This window comes from Drosophila mojavensis, unplaced genomic scaffold (genome assembly GCF_018153725.1).
Source record: "Drosophila mojavensis isolate 15081-1352.22 unplaced genomic scaffold, ASM1815372v1 contig_136, whole genome shotgun sequence".
Lineage (NCBI taxonomy): Eukaryota > Metazoa > Arthropoda > Insecta > Diptera > Drosophilidae > Drosophila > Drosophila mojavensis.
This window is the reverse complement of record NW_025318667.1, coordinates 25,738,881-25,757,993: the sequence shown is the minus strand read 5'-3', so window position 1 is coordinate 25,757,993 and position 19,113 is coordinate 25,738,881. Positions and strand designations below refer to the sequence as shown.

General features: G+C 40.5%; 3 protein-coding genes across 6 annotated transcripts in view; 2 read left to right on the top strand and 1 right to left on the bottom strand.

Moving 5' to 3' along the window:
- Window positions 1–11,855, top strand: part of LOC6584738 (PDF receptor) — a 59,399-nt gene extending 47,544 nt beyond the window's left edge. For 2 of the 3 annotated variants that reach the window (XM_032732518.2, XM_015161249.3), the window contains exons 2-10: window positions 908–1,389; window positions 3,830–3,940; window positions 6,722–6,867; window positions 6,943–7,191; window positions 7,892–8,188; window positions 8,266–8,529; window positions 8,594–8,757; window positions 8,818–9,100; window positions 11,371–11,855. In XM_032732518.2, coding sequence (XP_032588409.1) covers window positions 930–1,389; window positions 3,830–3,940; window positions 6,722–6,867; window positions 6,943–7,191; window positions 7,892–8,188; window positions 8,266–8,529; window positions 8,594–8,757; window positions 8,818–9,100; window positions 11,371–11,508 — 2,112 coding nt within the window. In that variant the 5' untranslated portion in view covers window positions 908–929 and the 3' untranslated portion in view covers window positions 11,509–11,855. Of the gene's footprint in view, window positions 1–907; window positions 1,390–3,829; window positions 3,941–6,721; window positions 6,868–6,942; window positions 7,192–7,891; window positions 8,189–8,265; window positions 8,530–8,593; window positions 8,758–8,817; window positions 9,139–11,370 lie in introns of all 3 variants that reach the window. The other variant, XM_002010345.4, reaches the window with a different exon arrangement.
- A 2,588-nt stretch (window positions 11,856–14,443) lies between these two features.
- Window positions 14,444–15,882, bottom strand: LOC6584737 (probable V-type proton ATPase subunit D 2). Of its 2 annotated transcripts, none has more exons than XM_002010344.4 (5): window positions 15,777–15,882; window positions 15,480–15,616; window positions 15,284–15,401; window positions 14,835–15,198; window positions 14,444–14,777 (listed from the first exon to the last, which is right to left on the bottom strand). In XM_002010344.4, exons 2-5 carry the CDS (start codon window positions 15,518–15,520, stop codon window positions 14,548–14,550), a joined length of 753 nt encoding a protein of 250 aa, XP_002010380.1. In that variant the 5' UTR covers window positions 15,521–15,616; window positions 15,777–15,882; the 3' UTR covers window positions 14,444–14,547. The 2 variants fall into 2 exon arrangements, with proteins under 2 accessions (XP_002010380.1, XP_032588410.1); XM_032732519.2 differs by having other exon boundaries at window positions 15,480–15,655; window positions 15,777–15,852.
- A 1,695-nt stretch (window positions 15,883–17,577) lies between these two features.
- LOC6584736 (arylalkylamine N-acetyltransferase 1) lies at window positions 17,578–19,100 on the top strand. Its single transcript, XM_002010343.4, has 2 exons — window positions 17,578–17,685; window positions 18,286–19,100. The coding sequence occupies exon 2, from the start codon at window positions 18,327–18,329 to the stop codon at window positions 18,996–18,998; it is 672 nt and encodes a 223-aa protein (XP_002010379.1). The 5' UTR covers window positions 17,578–17,685; window positions 18,286–18,326; the 3' UTR covers window positions 18,999–19,100.
- The last annotated feature ends 13 nt before the right edge of the window (window positions 19,101–19,113 follow it).

The window sequence follows — 19,113 nt, the reverse complement described above, 5'->3', positions numbered from 1 at the left end:
TCGGTTTTGTCTCCAATTTCCTGTCACCTCGAGCGTCTTCCCTTAGTCTCCTTTTCAACTCTGTTCTAAAACCAATCTCGACATAGAGCTCTCAGCTATGGAGGAACACAAGGAGGAGCAACATCGACAGTCTCGATTCTCAAAGAAGCAATATCGGAGCAAAGTACAAATCGTTTAGCAAGCTATCTAAGAAATCTTAATAGGTTATCCAGCTAATCCCAACTTCGTAACGACCTACCAACCCAGCGACTAATCTTAGGCTTGCTCATTAACAATACAGTTAAAAAAATCAACGGCTAATTAAGGTATATTAATAGTATTTGAAAATGTATTGCTAGTTTTAATTGGTTAGTTAGTTTAAATTATAAGGAAGGATGCAATAAATATCCACAGCGAACTAAAACAAAAATGTCTATTTTCCTCTCTCTTTTTCTCTCTATCTCTTTTTCTCCCCTCTCTATCTTTCCCCCTCTCTCTCTCTCTCTCCCTCTCTCTTTCCTCTTTATCGCTTTCACCCTTCTCTGCCCATTCTTTGTGTTATCTCCCTCTCTTCTTCGCTTTCTCTCTCTCCACTTTATCTCTCTGTCTGCTGGCCTCTCTTCCTCTCTCTCTCTCTTTCTCTTCCTCTCTCTCTCTCTCTCTGTCTCTCTGTTGTTAACTCTATCTGTATCTCTCCTCTTCTCTCTAGCTATTACTCTTTGTCAATTCATCCCACTCTCTCTTTTCCTCTCTCTCTCTTCCCTTTCCCTCGAACCATCTCTCCTTTCCACACCCTTGAACTGTCAATCCTATTATATTTAATAAAAATAATTATTCTTCGTTCAACGAAACCTTTAATAATCGATATTTTCTTTCACTCTCTCGCTCCCTATCCCATGTCTCGCCTACCCCCTCTACCACCCTCTAGCTATGCCATTTGATGATAAATAATGCAACTGGCTGGCGATAGCGAGGCCGGCAGTATGCCCACCATCATTACCACAAGCACAAGCAGCAACAGCTTCTTGCAGAGAATCGCTCTTAAGGCGGTCACAGCTGCAACAACGACCAAAGATCGACTCATTTCCATAGTGGAGACGGACTCTCCCGCGGGCAGCCATATGGACCCTAGCACCGCAATGACAACCACATCGATAACCGCAACAGCAACAGCAACACCAGCAGCGACAGCGACAGCATCAGAGCTCAGTCGGTCTGATGTGCTCAATGCGAGCATTGAGGCCACCACAGCTGTCGGCATGGATACAGTTAAGACGGCAACAGAGTCCGGACTCCCAACCGTATCTGGCACCACCCTTCCATCGTGGAACTCGTCCTTCAACTCTGCCCTGGCCAACAACTATGACAACTGCTCGGCTATGTTTGCCAATTACACGCACCCGCAGACAGGTAAGCGCTGTTCAGACTGTCGCATCTCTTCACCCCCACTTCAGTTCAATGTCATTCACTCTTCACTAAGCACTTCACTCCACCCCGAGATGCCCCTTTCCTCGCTATTCTTGAGTTGCAAAGATAATAAAAACAATTAATGAAATCGAATAGTTCATGCGAAATGAGGTGAGATATGACATCTTCCGAAATACTGAGCACAGTCGATTAATTATCGGTAGACTGATAATGATAATGCTGTTTAAGGATATTATTATTATTTTATTGAGCGTTATTTCGCTTGAATATTTTTTGATAATTATAGAAAGCTTATTCCACAACTTTATAGGCGAGCTATGGCCTTTCAACTGAAATATTTAGACTTGCTAGTTAAGAATATTTCCTATTAATATCTATTATCTTTCAAAATACTTAGAACATTACAAATAATTGACTTGATAATGTCAATAAATCAATCACAAGTCTATCGATATAGTAAAATATAAATAAATATAAAATATACAAATCATATGAGAATCTTAGAAATTAATAAGATTGTGAGACTTTGCGGGCACAGGACACGCAGAAGTAAAAGAAATCGATCGAAATTGAAACAGATATTTTATTTACATTAAAAGATTTATTTATGAAAATCGATAAGCTATCGGAGTTGATTAGATATTAATATGTTGAGCATAATCCAGAAAGGCGATTAATAATCGATAAGGGAAATTAATAGGCCACAAATAGGACTATCGAACCCATATACATATATAACAAAATCAAATCATCATCTATATAATATAAATTTACATTAATGAGCTATCGAAAGATCTATCGAAATTTCATGCATTGACAACTTCATTTTGGAAAAGCAGGACACGACAGCACTGTCAAGTAAACTAATCAGATCTATAGAAGTTTTCGGCACGAAATCAATTCTCAAAAGTTCGTTTCAGTTTTGGCAAAGCTCTCTCGAAAATAAAATTCTTTTCTAAAAGACGGGCACAGACCGTATTCGATGAGAACTCAAATTGTTTTGATTTTTTAACCCTGTACATAAATTGATTAAATAGCCATCAATTTAAATGGTGAATGTTTTAACATTGAATTGCAAGATTCGAATTTGTTGCAAATTGTTACAAAATTGTTCGTAATGCTTAAGTTCGTTGTGAACATTGCCGTTCGGAGCGAACCGAAGGGTCGTTATGTAATCGCTGTACGCTCACAGACGAAACGTACCGGCTTTGCGAGTCCCATGTCAGACGAGAGCAGGCAGCTCTTGTGGAAGAAATTGTCCGCTTGGCGGCAGTCCCAGTCGGCCAAAGCCGACGCAGAAGCAGAAGCAAAAGCAGAGGCGGCCAGTGCCGGGGCCATTGCCGACGGCCAAAGCGACTTCTTCATGGAGCCGCATTTGTTCTCGGCAACAGCGGGCCCCGCCAGTGTCGTCAATGAAGTCAACAAGTATCTCCCCCTATTGGAACTAGCAAAACCGAATTCTTCAACTCGAACCCCGAAATCGAACACCAATCATGTCCAACTGATTCCAGCTGCAGAAGCTAAGAAGACATCAGCATCCACAATGAATGCCATTGCATCTCGCACAGTGAGACCACCTTCTGACCACTCAACGAATAACAACTCGCAATAGTTAAGTGAAGCTTCCAAATTATTCAAGTTTTAAACTGTACAATAATATACGGACAGAGAAATGCCAAATATGCGATCTGAGTTATCACTGGGCGGGCGGGAGATATCGAGTCGGTATTTCCAACTCATCTTTGCTGTTTCGCTCAATTGCCTGTTTCACTCTTTCTCGTGCTCTGCCTCCTCTCTCCTCTCTCTCTCTCTCTCTCTCGTGTTACATCTGCTTTCTTCTATATCTCATACCTTTCTTTCTGCCCGACCTTCTCTCTCGACGCTCAACTTCCTAGCACCTTATCTCATCTCATTACAAGTTTCGCTTTTCCTAAAATTCTGTTCCTTTGCATCTTTCCTTACTCCTCTCTCCACTGGCTTTCTTCTCTGCTTTCTCCTCTCTTTTCTCTTTTCTCTTATGTCTCGTCGCTCCATTCCTCTCTTTTTTCTCTGTTCTCTGTCCTCTGCTCTCTATCTTTCTTCTCTTCTCGACTCTTTACAATTTTTTCTTTTCTCTCTTCTTTATATTCTGGTTCTCTGTCCTCTGGACTCACTCATCTTTCTAACTTTCCACCTGATCTCTCTCCTCTATCTGTGCTCTCTGCTTTCTCCTTTCTCTTTTTAGAGAGAATCTCTCCTCTAATTTCTCTTTCCTCTTTCTTCTATCCTGTATCTTCTCTCAAACATCATCTATTCTCTATCCTCTTATTTCTCCTCCCACTAACTTAGATCACTATCCTCCCCCTCTATCTCCCTTTTCGCTTTCTCTCTCTCTTCCTTATTTCTCACTGTATATATCTCTCTTTATTAATCTCTGCTCTAGGACTCTATTGCAACTGGACTTGGGACTCGCTACTATGCTGGCCCCCAACACCCGCTGGAAACCTCGCCCGCATGAACTGCCCCGCTGGCTATCATGGAGTTGATACACGCAGTAAGTAAATAAAAGATGTCACAAACAACTTGTGGAATCCACATCATTAGAGGTCTTAGACTTTCGCCTATCATAACCTTGCAAAGCTCAAATATAAATATCCCTTCGTCATGCTTAGGAATTTGTGAATGGCATATAGAAATATTGACCTTTTAAGTCTCCCCAGCCTGAAATACTACTCTTATAATTTAATTAAACAACTTCTTAAATATGAAATCGAAAAAAAATCGAATATGGGAAAAAGTTGCTTAACCTTGATATATAACGTAGCCAAGAGCCAAAAGCCAAATGCCAGAGAGCTCCCACTTTGAGCGAACTACTTCGATATGCACGAAGGCATCAGTGAATGGGAGTCACGTAAAACTCAACTGAGATTTTGCTCAAAGGCAACTGAAAAGCTGCAAATATACATATATATATATACAACATATACATATGTATGTTTATAAATAGACCATATATACGTATGTAGTGCATGGCTTAGTAGACTAATATCACTTTGATGAGGGGTTTGCCTCTATAAAATTTATAGAGGAATTATATAGTATAAATAGATAATTACCTAGAGCTTAAACTGGGCCAAACTCTGACCCATTGTCTTGTCCTGAGCATTCGACACCTGGTGCTCTGCACTATAATTTACTCGAAATTGCTTGTGGATTAATTGATTCATACTATATATATACAGTTACTCGGGCGACTTGATAATTTAAGAAAACTATTTCTGTAAAGCCAGTCGTACTTGATTCTTGGATACTCTTCATTTAGCCATACTCTGTGCTTAGGTCAAATATCTCTTGATGAATATGCATGTAGAAAATTATTTTCAAAATATATAATATATAATTATTATATTTTTAATATAAATGTTATATTATTAATATTATATGTATACTATTAATATAATTATTATATTACTATCTCCCTCTCTCTCTCTCTATAAATCTCCAAACTCTCTCTAATTTCAATCACTCTCAAGCTTTTTTAATATTTTCTCTCCCAATCTCTATTTCAACTTCCGTCTCTTTGAATCACTCTCTCCCTCACCCTTTCTATCACTCTCTCTTCACTCTTTCTATCTCTCTCTCTCTCTCTCTCTCTCCAATTCTCAATCCATCTCGCTTCTGAATAATCAAATCAAGAAATCGATTAACATTAGAAGATTTTAATGATGGAATTGTTATATTTAAGAAAGATCAGATAAAGTATTTGATATTATCATTCGATTGGTGCCCAAGCACCATTGAATAATTGGCCAGACACAAATAGTAGAACCCTTGTATGCACCTGAATTAGTTCCGTGAAAATTGCGAGTATTCTTCAAACTCAATTTACCCTTCCGACGACCTCATTACGGGTCGATTGTGCAGCTAAAAATCCGAATGTCAAAAGGCAAGAGCGTGCAAGGCAATTCCTAAAAATTACTAATTGAAACGCTTTGAATACTGCCCTGCATCGAAGAGTGTGAACGTTGTGCTATAAATATAAAAGACTATACCTAGAAAACATTTTATGGCTCTATTCCGAGTAGCTCTTTCGCATAGGGGAACGAGCTGCTTATCTGCACTTTCTCAGGGCTCTGCCCGCAGCTGAGGGAGTCACGCTATATACTCTTCCATTTTATTTCTGCACGGAACCGCAATTTACGCCGGAAGTAACAACGCATGTGTATGTGCGGGTGTGCGGGTGTGTGTATGTGTGTAAGAGAGGAGCGTATATTGGTCAAAGCCTTTGAAGATAATGATAATGAGCACCATGGCTGCTCGTTGCCATGGCTTTAAGTTGGGCAATTTGAAGCTTTTACGCAGGTCGAAATGCAACCAGCTCAATATTTAATGAGAGAGAGAGAGACGGGCCACATAATTTCAGCTGTCCTCGATTGTCGCCCAGGTATCACAGCAATGCACACCTGTATGTATCACACAACGGGGCGCAAGTACATAAAAAAACACAAACACACACACACACACATACATACACACACACACATACACACACAGCTCTTTACTTCGCTTCGATTCGATTGACATAATTACAGTAAAAGCGAGAACGTTGACGAACGTTTGGTCTCTGCTTAAGACAGGGGTAAAGGTCACAGATGCGCGATGGACGAATACCCTGGTAAACCAGGAATAAGCCCAATCGGAATTCGATTTTTGCCATTTAATTAAATGGAAAATTTGATATGAATAGTGTCTTTATTTTATCTGAAGAATCGAAATTGTCCATAAATGCCCTGAATATTTCTGAGCATTCAGACATATGAAATTCTATGAGCTTAACAATCTCTGAGTTGACTCTGTATAAGTTAGGTTTTAGGACATTAAGGAACTCCTCCTACAAGAAGGAGAGCTTCTCTTAATCGTCATGCCCGCTCTTGAGCTGAATTCTGGCTACAGGGTATTAATAAGGTCAGCAGTGAGAAAGCATTGGGGAACAACAATGAAACGTGATTGGTCGGAAGCGACAATTTCTAATACAAAATGTCACTAGTCCAGAAATATCCTTTGCGCTCTATACAGGGTGTGCACGACTTGCAAATCAAATTTGAATAGCTATGAAAATCCTTGGCTTTACTCAAGCTATATCAATGGCATTTACTGGCTATGGCCTTTGGATTGACAGCTGCAAATTATTTATTTACTGGCTTGGGCGAGCTTTGTGAGGAACGGAGCAGGTAGAGTAAGGAGCAGGAAGTGGGGAGCGGAAAGTGGGTAGTGGGGAGCCTGGACCCTGACACACATAATTGTAATTGCTTTCATTTTAATTGCATTGAATCAGAGTTCGCGAATCGGAAATGCGAGCTGGATGGCCATTGGGGCGGACGACCCAACGAAACGGAACCCAACCACGCCGGCTGGACGGACTACGGGCCATGCTATAAGCCGGAGGTCATACGCCTGATGCAGGAAATCAAGGATGTAAACGTAAGCACGAATGCCGGACAGAGCGGCTCAATGGAACGTGTTCCCCTTTCAATTTCACTTGTTCTATATTGACAGCTCTACATTGACATTGCGCAACGGACACGGACACTGGAGATCATTGGCCTATGCCTGTCCCTGCTCGCCCTCATCATCTCGCTGGTGATATTCTGCGCGTTTCGCTCGCTCCGCAACAATCGCACCAAAATCCACAAGAACCTGTTCATCGCGATGGTGCTGCAGGTGATTGTCCGACTAACCCTCTACCTGGATCAGTTTCGTCGCGGCATTCAATACAATTCAAGTCTATCGGCTATCGAGAATACGGTAAGTAAGCCAGCGATAGCGACTTATCGTCGATAGACAATAACTACTCACAGTCAAGTGTGTGATTGGTAGAATAGCTCTACTACTAAGGACACTGTTGTTATAGACAATTATAGCTCGATAACCTAACCTGTTATCGAATGACAATTAAATTGCTTTTGCATGGATACCGAAATATAAATGCAAAGGTATAAAAGTACAATCGAATGATTATTAAAATTTTATCAAATTGGTATCGAACGATTGTAGACTTATTACCAAACCACAATCGAATGGTTATCGAACAGTCCAAAATTTTTTTATTGATATTTAGCTAAATTGCTTTCAAATAAAAGTAAAATCTTTAGCGATTTAATATTGTTACTCATTAACAATCGAAATGCTATCAAGATGTTATCTAGTAATATAATTTTGAATATCGATCACAATCGATTTATTGTACATTGAATTTCAGTGACTTCTCTCTCATGACTTCTTCTCTGACACCCATTCAATTGTAATATAGATCCTTACACCATTTTACTGTTCCATTATAATAAAATCGAATAAATTTACGATAGATAATTATAATTTAGGCTATCAGCTTCTGATTCTTATTGTCTTAACATAAATAAATCGATTAGAATCAATATTTTGGAAGTATTGTGCATTTAAAAAAATTATTTTATATCGATGCTCATCGATTTGTTATCGATCACAGCCCTATCTGTGTGAGGCATCCTATGTACTGCTCGAGTACGCACGCACCGCCATGTTCATGTGGATGTTCATCGAGGGCCTCTACTTGCACAATATGGTCACCGTCGCTGTGTTCCAGGGTAGCTTTCCGCTAATCTTCTTCTCGCTGCTCGGCTGGGGTATGCCCGTTGTGATGACCTTTGTGTGGGTGCAGTGCACGGCCATCTTCATGGACACCGCCCTCGGCGACTGCATGTGGAACTACAACCTAACACCCTACTACTGGATCCTGGAAGGACCCCGCCTGGCCGTCATACTGGTGAGTTAGCCGAGCTGCCCAAGGAGAGAAGCTGCCCAGTCTATATCAATCTATTTAACTACCTTTCCGCTCTGCAGCTAAACTTCTTCTTTCTGGTCAACATCATACGAGTGCTGGTGGTAAAGCTGCGCCAGTCCCAGGCTAGCGATATCGAGCAGACCCGGAAGGCAGTCCGGGCGGCCATTGTGCTGCTGCCTCTATTGGGTATTACGAATCTATTGCATCTGGTGCCAGCACTGAAGACAGCTTGGAAATTCGCCATCTGGAGCTATGTGACCCACTTTCTGACCTCCTTTCAGGGCTTCTTCATTGCGCTCATCTATTGCTTTCTGAACGGCGAGGTACGTCCTGATCTCTTTCCACTTCCTTGCTTTCCGCTAACCCATTTGCTACACCCTTTCTCAGGTGCGCGCTGTGCTGCTAAAGAGTCTGGCCGTCTGGATGTCGGTGCGCGGACATCCGGAGTGGGTCCCGAAGCGTGCGTCCATGTACTCAGCTGCCTATAACACAGCACCGGATACGGAGCCACCGGCACAGCAGTCGGTAGAGGCGCTGTCCTCTAACATACGGTAAGTGGTCACTGCCAGGCGGAGATACCCTGTAATATAGTGTGTGACATTCGGCATTAGGATCTCGCCGCAAAGCAGACGCCTCAATTGCCGCAAGGCCAGCAGCGTGATCATCGTCATTGCCAATGAGCCGCAACGTCAGCGAGCTGCCCAGCAGCGCAACAACAACAACACGGCGAATGGGAATGGGAATGGGAATGGGAATGGGAGTCGGAATCAAGGCAAAGACGAACCGGCGAGCGGCTCAGCTAGATCTGGCCAACGGATCAGGAGCAAGGAGACACCGGAACAAGGTCGCAGCACGGGCAACTGGATGTTTAGCCTGTGCTTTCACGGCCAAAAGGTACTGAGAGTACCGCCAGCGTCATCCGTACCACCCGAGTCAGTTGTATTTGAGTTGTCAGAGCAGTAGGCCAAAAAACCGTAGTTCTAGCCAACTATATATAGAAACTTAGCAATCCCGTAGCACAACCCCCTATCCACCTAGAGACTAGCCTCGACTTTGGTTGAAAACTCTTCGCATAACTTATCAACCTTTTAGCTTATATGCACAGAACATCCACCCGAACTATATTAGAGATGGGCGCATCTCGTGCATGACTAAACAGGATCGAATACCGTAATCAATAGGCATATGCCCGATTGTCTAGTGATATTTCGTGTGCGCCCATCTCTAAATGCTATTCAATTTTGTATGCTGTAAAAATTGCCTAATTAGCCTTAAAACCACGAATTACACACGAAACACGCTTTTTGCGACTGCTTGGCTCGAGTTGACTTTGTCCTAGCGACAGTTCACTGTACGCTATCTACCACACCCATATGCTTGACTCCGACCTGTACACCTGACTATATCCTCAAGATCGCCAGCCATCAACAGGTCCCAAAAATTCTTTGTATTTTATTACATTCTAATCAAATCCACAATTATGCCTAGGATCTTGAATAGCATGTCGATTAAACCAAAGAAATCCCTAAATATTTTATTCAAAATAAAACAAATTTGTAATAGAAATCAGTGTGACCGAAGCACCATTTGACTTTATCATAATGATCTTGAATTTTCGAAGCACATTTGTGGTTAAACTCATGTAAATATGTATAGACATATAGTAAATATAAGAATTCAAACTGTACATCTATCTCGATCAATTATCGATTTAAGTTAGTATATAGTAATTGAGTTTTGGTAGGACAAAGATATGCCCTATTGATATTAGAATAGAGTATTCATATCTATATGCTTTTAATGTGACTTACCAAAAAATTATTAACAAATGCTTATTTACAAAAAAAGAGGAATTTGTAAAGTACTTTAGAAAAATAACGAAATCGATTCACTGTCGATAGCAATTCTTAATTGGGAAGAGCTCAAACGGTAACTTTCAAAAAGTCAAAGCCGAAATGAAGATAAATTAGAAAGGATGTAAACAGGTTTATCTTGACTATGAGAATGGCTTTACAGGAAATTCATGTTGGAATGAAGATAAGTTAAAGAAAAACTTTAAGATCATGATAGAAAGTAGAGAGTAAGCGAGTGAGATGCAGGTATAGGAAGAGAATGTAAGGGGAATTTAATATGAATGGTGAGTTCTTGACAAAAAATATAGATACTCATAAAGATTTCACATAAATAAAAATGTAATTTCCAAATAACTCTAAAGGTAATTGATAATAGTTTTAGAAGAACTTTAAGAGAAAAACAAAACTGAATGAGTAAATATACAAGATCTTTAAGGGAATTTTACAATATTTATAATAATAATTTGACAAAAAAAAAGCTGATTTTTGCATATTAAAAGTAAAAATATTAAAAGCCAAGTTATAGAAAGACTTGATATCGACTCACAATAGATCAGATAAAAGATTAGAAAAATGCTTTAATGAAAAAGGAAGGAACACCAAAATTTTGATATGTATATAATATCTGTATATAATTTTAAAAATTTATTTTTGGACATTTTTAACTGTTAATCGCATTAGCAATTTAGCTCGCCCGTGGAAAGAACTTTAAATACATTTTAAGTACTGAATATACCTATTGAATGGAGTTTATGGCATAAGTAAAGGGTAGCCGTTAGTCGATCAGTTCAATGTCTTTCATATATCACTAGAATTCGGTCACACTGGTCAGCTTATATAGGCAAAAATGATATATGCCTCTTATTAACGCTCTTTTTTAAACTATACTAAATTTAACGATTGCAACTAAAGTTTATTCATAAATAATTTTACCAATAATTAATCTGCTCACTGAGTTTTTTTGCAGCGCTTTGTTTGCAACCAAATGCACAAGATTTGCAATTATTTTTTTATAATATTTTTGATAATTGAAAGAACAGAAACAACAAAAGCTATCAAACTTAATGTCTATGTGCTTTCTCTCTCTCTCTCTCTCTCTTTCTCTCTCTCCCTCTTTTCTTCCATTTTTCACCATTCTATGATATGCATACAAATAACATTTTTTTTTTGCGAACTTTTCATAAAATTTTTGGCGCGCTTCTGGTTGTTGCATTTTATGTCTCTCTCTCTCTCTCTCTCTCTCTCTCTCTCTGTCTTTGCCTTTCTCTCTTTTTCGTTTCTTGCCTGTCTTTTTGCTTGTGTCATTTGCAGAACAAATGTGTGATGCCTGGCGCTCAGCAAATATTTATGACGTCACAATTGTCCGCAACGACATCAATGGCGACGCCAACAACAACAACTACTACTACAACAACAACTGCAATCGCAACCATAACAACAACAAGCTGAACAGCCGCAGCAGCAGCAGTCGTGAAAATATTGCAAAAGCCAAAATACTAACTGTAAACCTTAAGAACTGTTAAACGCCTAAAGCTTAACGCGAGCACACGCTCCCACTCCGCCACACATACACTCGCTCAATATATCGCCCTCATCTCACTATCTCGCTCTCGCTCTCGCTCTCGCTCTCTCGGTGTCGCTTTATCCGTTGCCCTTGCGCACGTTTTAGCTTAGCTTCTAAGCGCGCAACTGTACTAAAGAAAAAACTCAACTGAAATGTGTGCACTTTTATAAATAGATTAATATCAATTATTTTATATATATGTATCTATGTATATATCTGTATACATATCGGTATAAATATTTATACCTATATATATACATACATATACATATATATGTATTGCTAACTCATAACTGAGAGAGAAAAATACCGCAAATCGAAATCGAATTTGATTCGATGCGTGTTCTCTTCTCTTTATGGCTATATTTGTGTGTGAACAATTAATATTTAAGTAAAAACTGTTTTTTTTTTTTTTTTTTTTTTTAATAAATATATACTTAATATAAGGCGGCAAACTACTAAAACAAAGAAAGTATATGCATACATACATACATATATGCATATATCTATATACATACATGTATACATATGAAATATATACATACATATATAAACATGTTATTCATATACAACAAACATAGCTACATATTTATATACATACATACATATATAAACATATAGTGCAATTACATACATACATATATATATATATATACATATACATATATATATATACACATAATATCACATTATATCAATATAACGGTATACCAAGCTACCTGAACATTTTAAAATACATACATATATACATATGTGCTAAAGGTTATTCATGCATTCAAGTTGAACTAGTTCGCATTTACTTACCCAAAACTCAATTTCGATCTTTTAATATTCTCTAATAACTTATCCATATGATTATTTTGTAAAACTTTCCTAGAATATACCTAGAGACCAGATAGCATTGGATGATGTGGAAAAAAGATAATGCACTCTTGCACAATCTGTTCGTTCACATCTGATTTCATATAATGTACCTAATTTTGACATCATCACACCCTAATAGATCTATGTGTCCTCTGTAAAGCATCTGCAAACTTAAGCAGTTCATAACTATAGCTCTCAAAGCTATGAAAGCTATAGTCTTGGTCCATTTGCCAGGTCCTCCTAGATCTACATACATTCTCTACAACTGTTAACTGTTAGCTGTTAACTGCAAACTGTTAACTGTGAACTGTGGATGTATCCGTTTATGAGTGTTAATTTCATAAAGTATTCTAAAATTTAAGGTCTCTAGCGTTAATAATAGCGAAATGACTCCCAAGCACAGCTGAACAGATGAACAGCAAGACCAATTGCACATAAGCTATATATACTCTCTGAAGAAGTCACTATTATGAGAGCTAGACTTATCTCGCCCCACCCCCGACTCTGTATCTCTCTCTCTTTAGCTCCCTCTTATCCAAATAAACATCTTTGCCGGTTCAGATTTCATTCCGAACTGGTTCATTTGCAACATTCTCAAGCCCGGAAACAAAATGCATGAGTTCTACATACAAATATGTATGTATTTATATATACTGTTATATTGGAGAAGTACAAAATGCAGTCACAGTGCTTGGTATACAATATCTTAACATACTCGTACACACACACACATATATATATATACATACAAGCATATATAGAGATGTCTATCAAATATAGTGCATGCGCATTTTTTGCAAACTTAAGAACCATTTACACCGGTAAATGCCGACTTGAAGCCCCATTTAGAACGTGTGCAAATGAGCGAAATATATTTTTGCTCACATATTTTTTAAAGCCTTTTTTGCCCCTCGACTTCGCGCGAAAACAATTTTTTTTTTCTTAAGCTAAGAACTTGATGGAAGCAAGCCGAATTTAAAGAGAATACACACACAAAATAGGAAAATGGAAAAGCTAACTACTTAATACAAAACAGAACTGTGAGAAACATAAGAAACCATAAGAAACAGAGAAACCAAAAACCAAAAGAAAAATATGTGGTCAATGGCAAACTATTACGTGTATAAGCAAACATAATATGCATATATCTATGTGTATATGAATAAACTTGATTTTATATGTGTATCTAAATAGTTGATGTGTGTCCCGCCTATTATTAATTCGGATTGGGGAACTCTAGATCTCGTGAAATGAGAACGAGAACTGGAACGATAACGTGATCAAGAGCGCGCTGGAAAGATAATCTATGCGCGCAGGTCTTTCGATACAAGTATATGCTATATGCATATTTATATCCACTATATACGATACTGTTATTGAGTTGGGGGTTGGCACGTGTCGTGTGTGCGGTGAGGTGAGGAGGGGGGCAGCCATAAGGCCTGCCATATCCATATCGATAACTACGAATGGCCAAAGCGGCTAAATGAGACGATTTTATGGGCCATCAAATAGGTTTGTTTTTTTTTTTTTTTTTTTTTTTTTTTTCGATTGTTTCTATTTGGTATCTAGTTTCATTTTCTGTGCACAATTAAAAGTCCACGAAATTAGGCAAATTAACAACAAATACACACAAAAGCCAATCATGAGCAGAGTAATAATAATAATGATATTAACAATAATACAAACACATTGTCAAGTACATACATGTACATACATGATTTCATTAGCTACATACAACAACAACTGGAGAGCAGCAATCGCAACAACAACAACAATAACAGTAACGGCAACGGCAACGGCAACGGCAACACAGCAGCAACAACAATCACAGCGAGAGCAGCGAATATAGCAACAACAACAACGAACCAGTCGCCGAACCAGAACCAGAACTAGAGCAAATTACAGTACAATGTGAGAGCTGAAATTAAATTAACTCTCGCGAAGCCTTAAGTGATCTGCGTGTGTGTGTGTGTGTGTGCGTGCGTATATGTGTGCGTGTGCGTGTGTGTGTGCGGGGAATTAGAAGTGCTCGCTGATTGGCCGGCGTGCGACTCTTCCAATTAGAAGAGCAAATCCTCGTCGCCGTCCTCTTCGAGGATATTCTGCGCCTGTTCGCTGCAGACCACGTTGTAGCCCTGGCGACGCAGCTCCTCGCGCTTGAGATCCGCACACTTGCGCGCCTCGCGCTTCTTGTCCTGGATCTTCTTCAGGCGGTAGAACTCCTCGCGCTCCAGCTCGTCCAGCTCACTGATGATGTACTCAATGGTGCGATTGATGCGCGGTATGATAACTGTAATGATTCATAATCAGAAACATCAATGTGATATCAAATCTACTTGGAACTAACCATGCTCGATGGCATTGACACGCCTGTTGGTCACCTTGATGACATCGTCCAGCGTCACAAAGGACGTTTGCAGCGATGCCAACTCGACCAGCAGACGCACCGCGCTCTGGTAGTTCTTCTTCAGCTTGGCCAGCTGTTGGCCGCCGCGCGCCAATCCGGCCAGCTCGTAGGTATCGACGCCATCCTGATAGGGCTCGAACAGGGGCAGAGTGACGCCGGCGACATTGTCCTTTTTGGTGCGTATCTTGATCTGTGCCTTGGTCACGTTCTGCAGCACGATCTGATTGATGTCGCCCGTGGTGAACTTGACCTCGGCCAAAGAGAAGGCCGCCTCCTTCATCACCTGGCCCATTAGCATTTTGGTCTGTGCAAAGAGGGAGAGGGAGAGGGAGAGAGAGATCACTCGGATGGCGAGACGGTGACATCATTAATCAGCTGCTCTTGCCTACCTCAATGATCTTGCCCAGAATCAAACGGAAACGCATCTGCAAAGCGTCAGCCTTCTTCTTAAGTAGGCCATGGCCTTTCGTGGCGCCCGCCAGACGCGATTTCATCAACGTTTGTGCTCTGCGCGACAGAATGCGTGAGATGGAGAATTCTCTCGAGACAGAGACAAGGAGAGACAGAGAGGGGGAGAGCACTTACCCGCGCGATGGAAATATGGGCAGACGATCTCTGGCGGCCATGATTCAATTGGTTTGGTTAATGAAGCCCACAAGTTTACCGTTACTGGCACCGCTACAGTTCCGTTATGCGCTGCTTCTTCTTTAGCCGTCTGCCAACTGATGACAAATTTGAATAGAATTTTGTGTTGTGCACAACTTTTGTAAAACGTCAACAGAAACGACAATAATAATACATATGAACAACAACAACAACAACAAAAGCAACAATAACAAAGCATAGACTATAAACTAAAAATAAGAACAACAAAATATTAACCACAATGAATATATGCGACAAATATACAAAAATAAACGGACGAGCACCGAGCAAAAAGAACGAGAACCGCAAAGCAAAGCACACGACAGCGAAATGGGACAAATGACAAACAGCGCAACGGTCTTCGATGTTAACGTCAACGCCGACGCAGGCGCCAACGCCGACGCCGACGCAACATCGTCCAATGTGACGTATGGATAAAAGTGAAGCGCGTCCATTGGGCCGAGCGCTCAGCTGATGCCATCACATCAAACGTCAGCGAGGAGCACGGCTAGCTAGAGATGAGCGCGTGATTGATCGATCAAATGCCACAGATTTCGCTGCAGTGTAAATTGCATTTCGTTTTGCATATCAATTACATTTTGAATGGAATTTAATTTCCTTTTTCAGTTGAAATTTGAATAGAATTAGATATCAAATTTGAAGGAACTACTTGCGAATAAATATAACAAAACCTTCAATCTCACACTGATGACGCCGCAGCGCACACATCTCTAAGCCAGTGCTGCCAAATGGCTGCGTTGACCGTTACATCGAATTGAGTTAAATTGATGCTGATTGCTAGCAGTACGCACAACACTCAGTCAGGTCGTCAGTCACTAAAAACAAAGAAATGTCCGAGCCCAAGCACAGCACACACGCTGTCGCTTCCATTGTCATCGTCTTTCGGCATGACCTGGCAATGGCAAATGGAGCTTGTACGCAAACGGGGGCGAGGGTGGCACAGAGGTTGCCCGAGTCACGCAATTTGAATATGCGTCTTGTGCGCCGTCATGTGTCAAAAAAACAAAACGAGGCAAATTAAACACAATGCGAAAAAAGCAGAAAAACAAAAAAAAATCATATACACGTGTGCGCTTTATACAGTAGGTTGGTTAATAATATTTATTAAAATAAAAAATATTGCATGGGCAACTGAGAATTACTGGGGTCACAGTCTAGCTCGAGGTCTGGGCCGCGCAACGTTCGTTGCAGGGCGTGGCTGGTCTGAGCAAGGCCGTAACCAACGTGGAATCAATTGCCTAACCAGGCATCTGCCATTACTAGCCTACGAAATGCTCAAACACTAAACGATTCTCTATAGCCCTTTCTATTTTACGGTAAGTTAAAGTTAATATATATATTATATTTAATAGCAGTACTTAGTGCAAAAGTTGCTTAAGATTCAATTAACAAAAATTACTGAGTACATCAATCGTAATTGTCGAGTATTTGTTATGCAGGTGACATCCAATTGAGCTTAAGTCCTTGAGTAAGTCATATAAAAGTCAAAATTCGTATGTATTTACATATGTACACACATACGAATGCACACACACAGCCACACACAAAAACAGCCACAAGTGGCGTGAAGCGCACACACAGGGCGCACACAAAGAACAAAGTGAATCAACAGTTGGCGTCGCCGTTACTGCTGTCTAATTCGTATTGGGCTAAATATTGGAGAGTGGGAGCAGAAGCTAGGCAACAGGAACAAAAAAAATACTTTTGCGCCTCTCTTTTGCTCTCTAGCTCGAATTTTTATTACCGTTTGGCAAAAGTCACGAACAGGCACACTGACTCACTCAACGACTCCCTCGCTCACTCGCATACACACAGACACAAAGCACACATACACACGCACACGCACGCACTCATCCTGTTAGATGTTAACAGCCTTTTTCATGGTCGTGCATTGTGCAGGGGCTCACGCTTTCCAGCGACTTGTTGAACAGGGCGCCCAGCATGTACGCCACTGGACATACATTTTTCTCTTAAACGCACAGGAACAGAAGCTCAGCTAGGATGCTGCTACTGCTGCTATTGAGGCCGCAGTTCGCATTTCGCAGCGCCCGCAAGTAGGTTACACATTTTTAGTCGCTCTCCCGATTTATTAAATCAAATTGTGAGATTAACCACTCAATCACCAGTAAGTAAATAAAGCTGTTAAAAAAAACTAATGACTAAAGAAAATAAATGAAATTCGCTCAGTGCAAACGTCTAAAAGTATACAAAGATGTGGGTGAAGGGGCGAAGTAGAAAACGGGGCTATATGGGTGCATATTCTGTCCCTAAGCGTCGAAAATTGTTGAATATAATGCGATTGTAATACCAGTGGCACCAACAACAACTGCAACAAACAACAATAAAGAAAAAGCAAGAGAGAGTTTTCATGTGTGCGTGCTGGAATGCGTCGGTGAGCGTGTGAACGCGTGAAAGAGAGATAGAGAGAGAGAGAGCTATGCGTACTCTCTAATTGAGTTATGAAAGCAAAAATGCCACTGAAAGCTGGCGTTTAATATATACATATGTGTGCAAGCATGTATGCATGTGTATGTGCGCATTCATACCTATATGCGACACACACAAGCATAAACAAAAAAAATTTTTTTTTGTATGCATGTGAGGACAATTTACACACTCACAACTGCAATAAAATTTCATGAAGCTGCGCTTTAAACTATTCATATTCGACTAAATAAGCCCATCTAATAAGTATGCTACACACTCTTCACACTTCTTTATATAGCATACATTCCCGAGCACATTTAGATATTGTAATTTCACGAAATGGAGTACAAACTGATCACAGCTGACCACTTTGAGCGAGTGATCGAGCATTTGCGTCGCAATTTTTTTGCCGATGAGCCACTGAATCGTGCTGCTGGCCTCTGCCAGCACGGGGGTGGCAACGCTGAACTGGAGCATCACAGTCTGACAACGCTGCAGGATCAGCTAAGCATCATGGCAGTGGATGTTCGTAAGGATAGCAACAGCTACGGCCAAATCGCTGGCGTCATACTCAATGGCGTCCTCCGTCCAGGCGATACGGAACAGGCGCTAGAAAAACTGCAGGAGAGCACCGATGCCAACTATAAGAAAATCTTTGAGCTGCTCTACGGCCACAGCCTGCAGGTGGATCTCTTTGCGCGCTACAATGTCGAACAGATTTTTGATGTTCGTATCCTCTCAGTGGATGCACGCTATCGCGGACAGGGCATAGCCAAGGAACTGGTGCGCCGCGCCGAGCAGGTGGCACGCAAATCGGGCTTCCAGCTGCTCAAGGCTGATGCCACCGGCATCTTCTCACAAAAGATTCTGTGCTCGCAGGGCTTCCAGCCGTTCTCCGAGCAGCTCTATGCCAAATATACAAATGACGTTGGCGAGATAATCTTACCCGTGGAGGCGCCACACATTAAGCTGCAGCTGCTGACCAAACAGCTCAACAAGGACACTCAGTAGAAATACAAAGACAAAAACTAAATTTTTATAGCCATTTTTTTTATTATTATATACGAGTTTATACATATACATATATATATATATATAGATATATGTACGTTAAAATACTGTTATA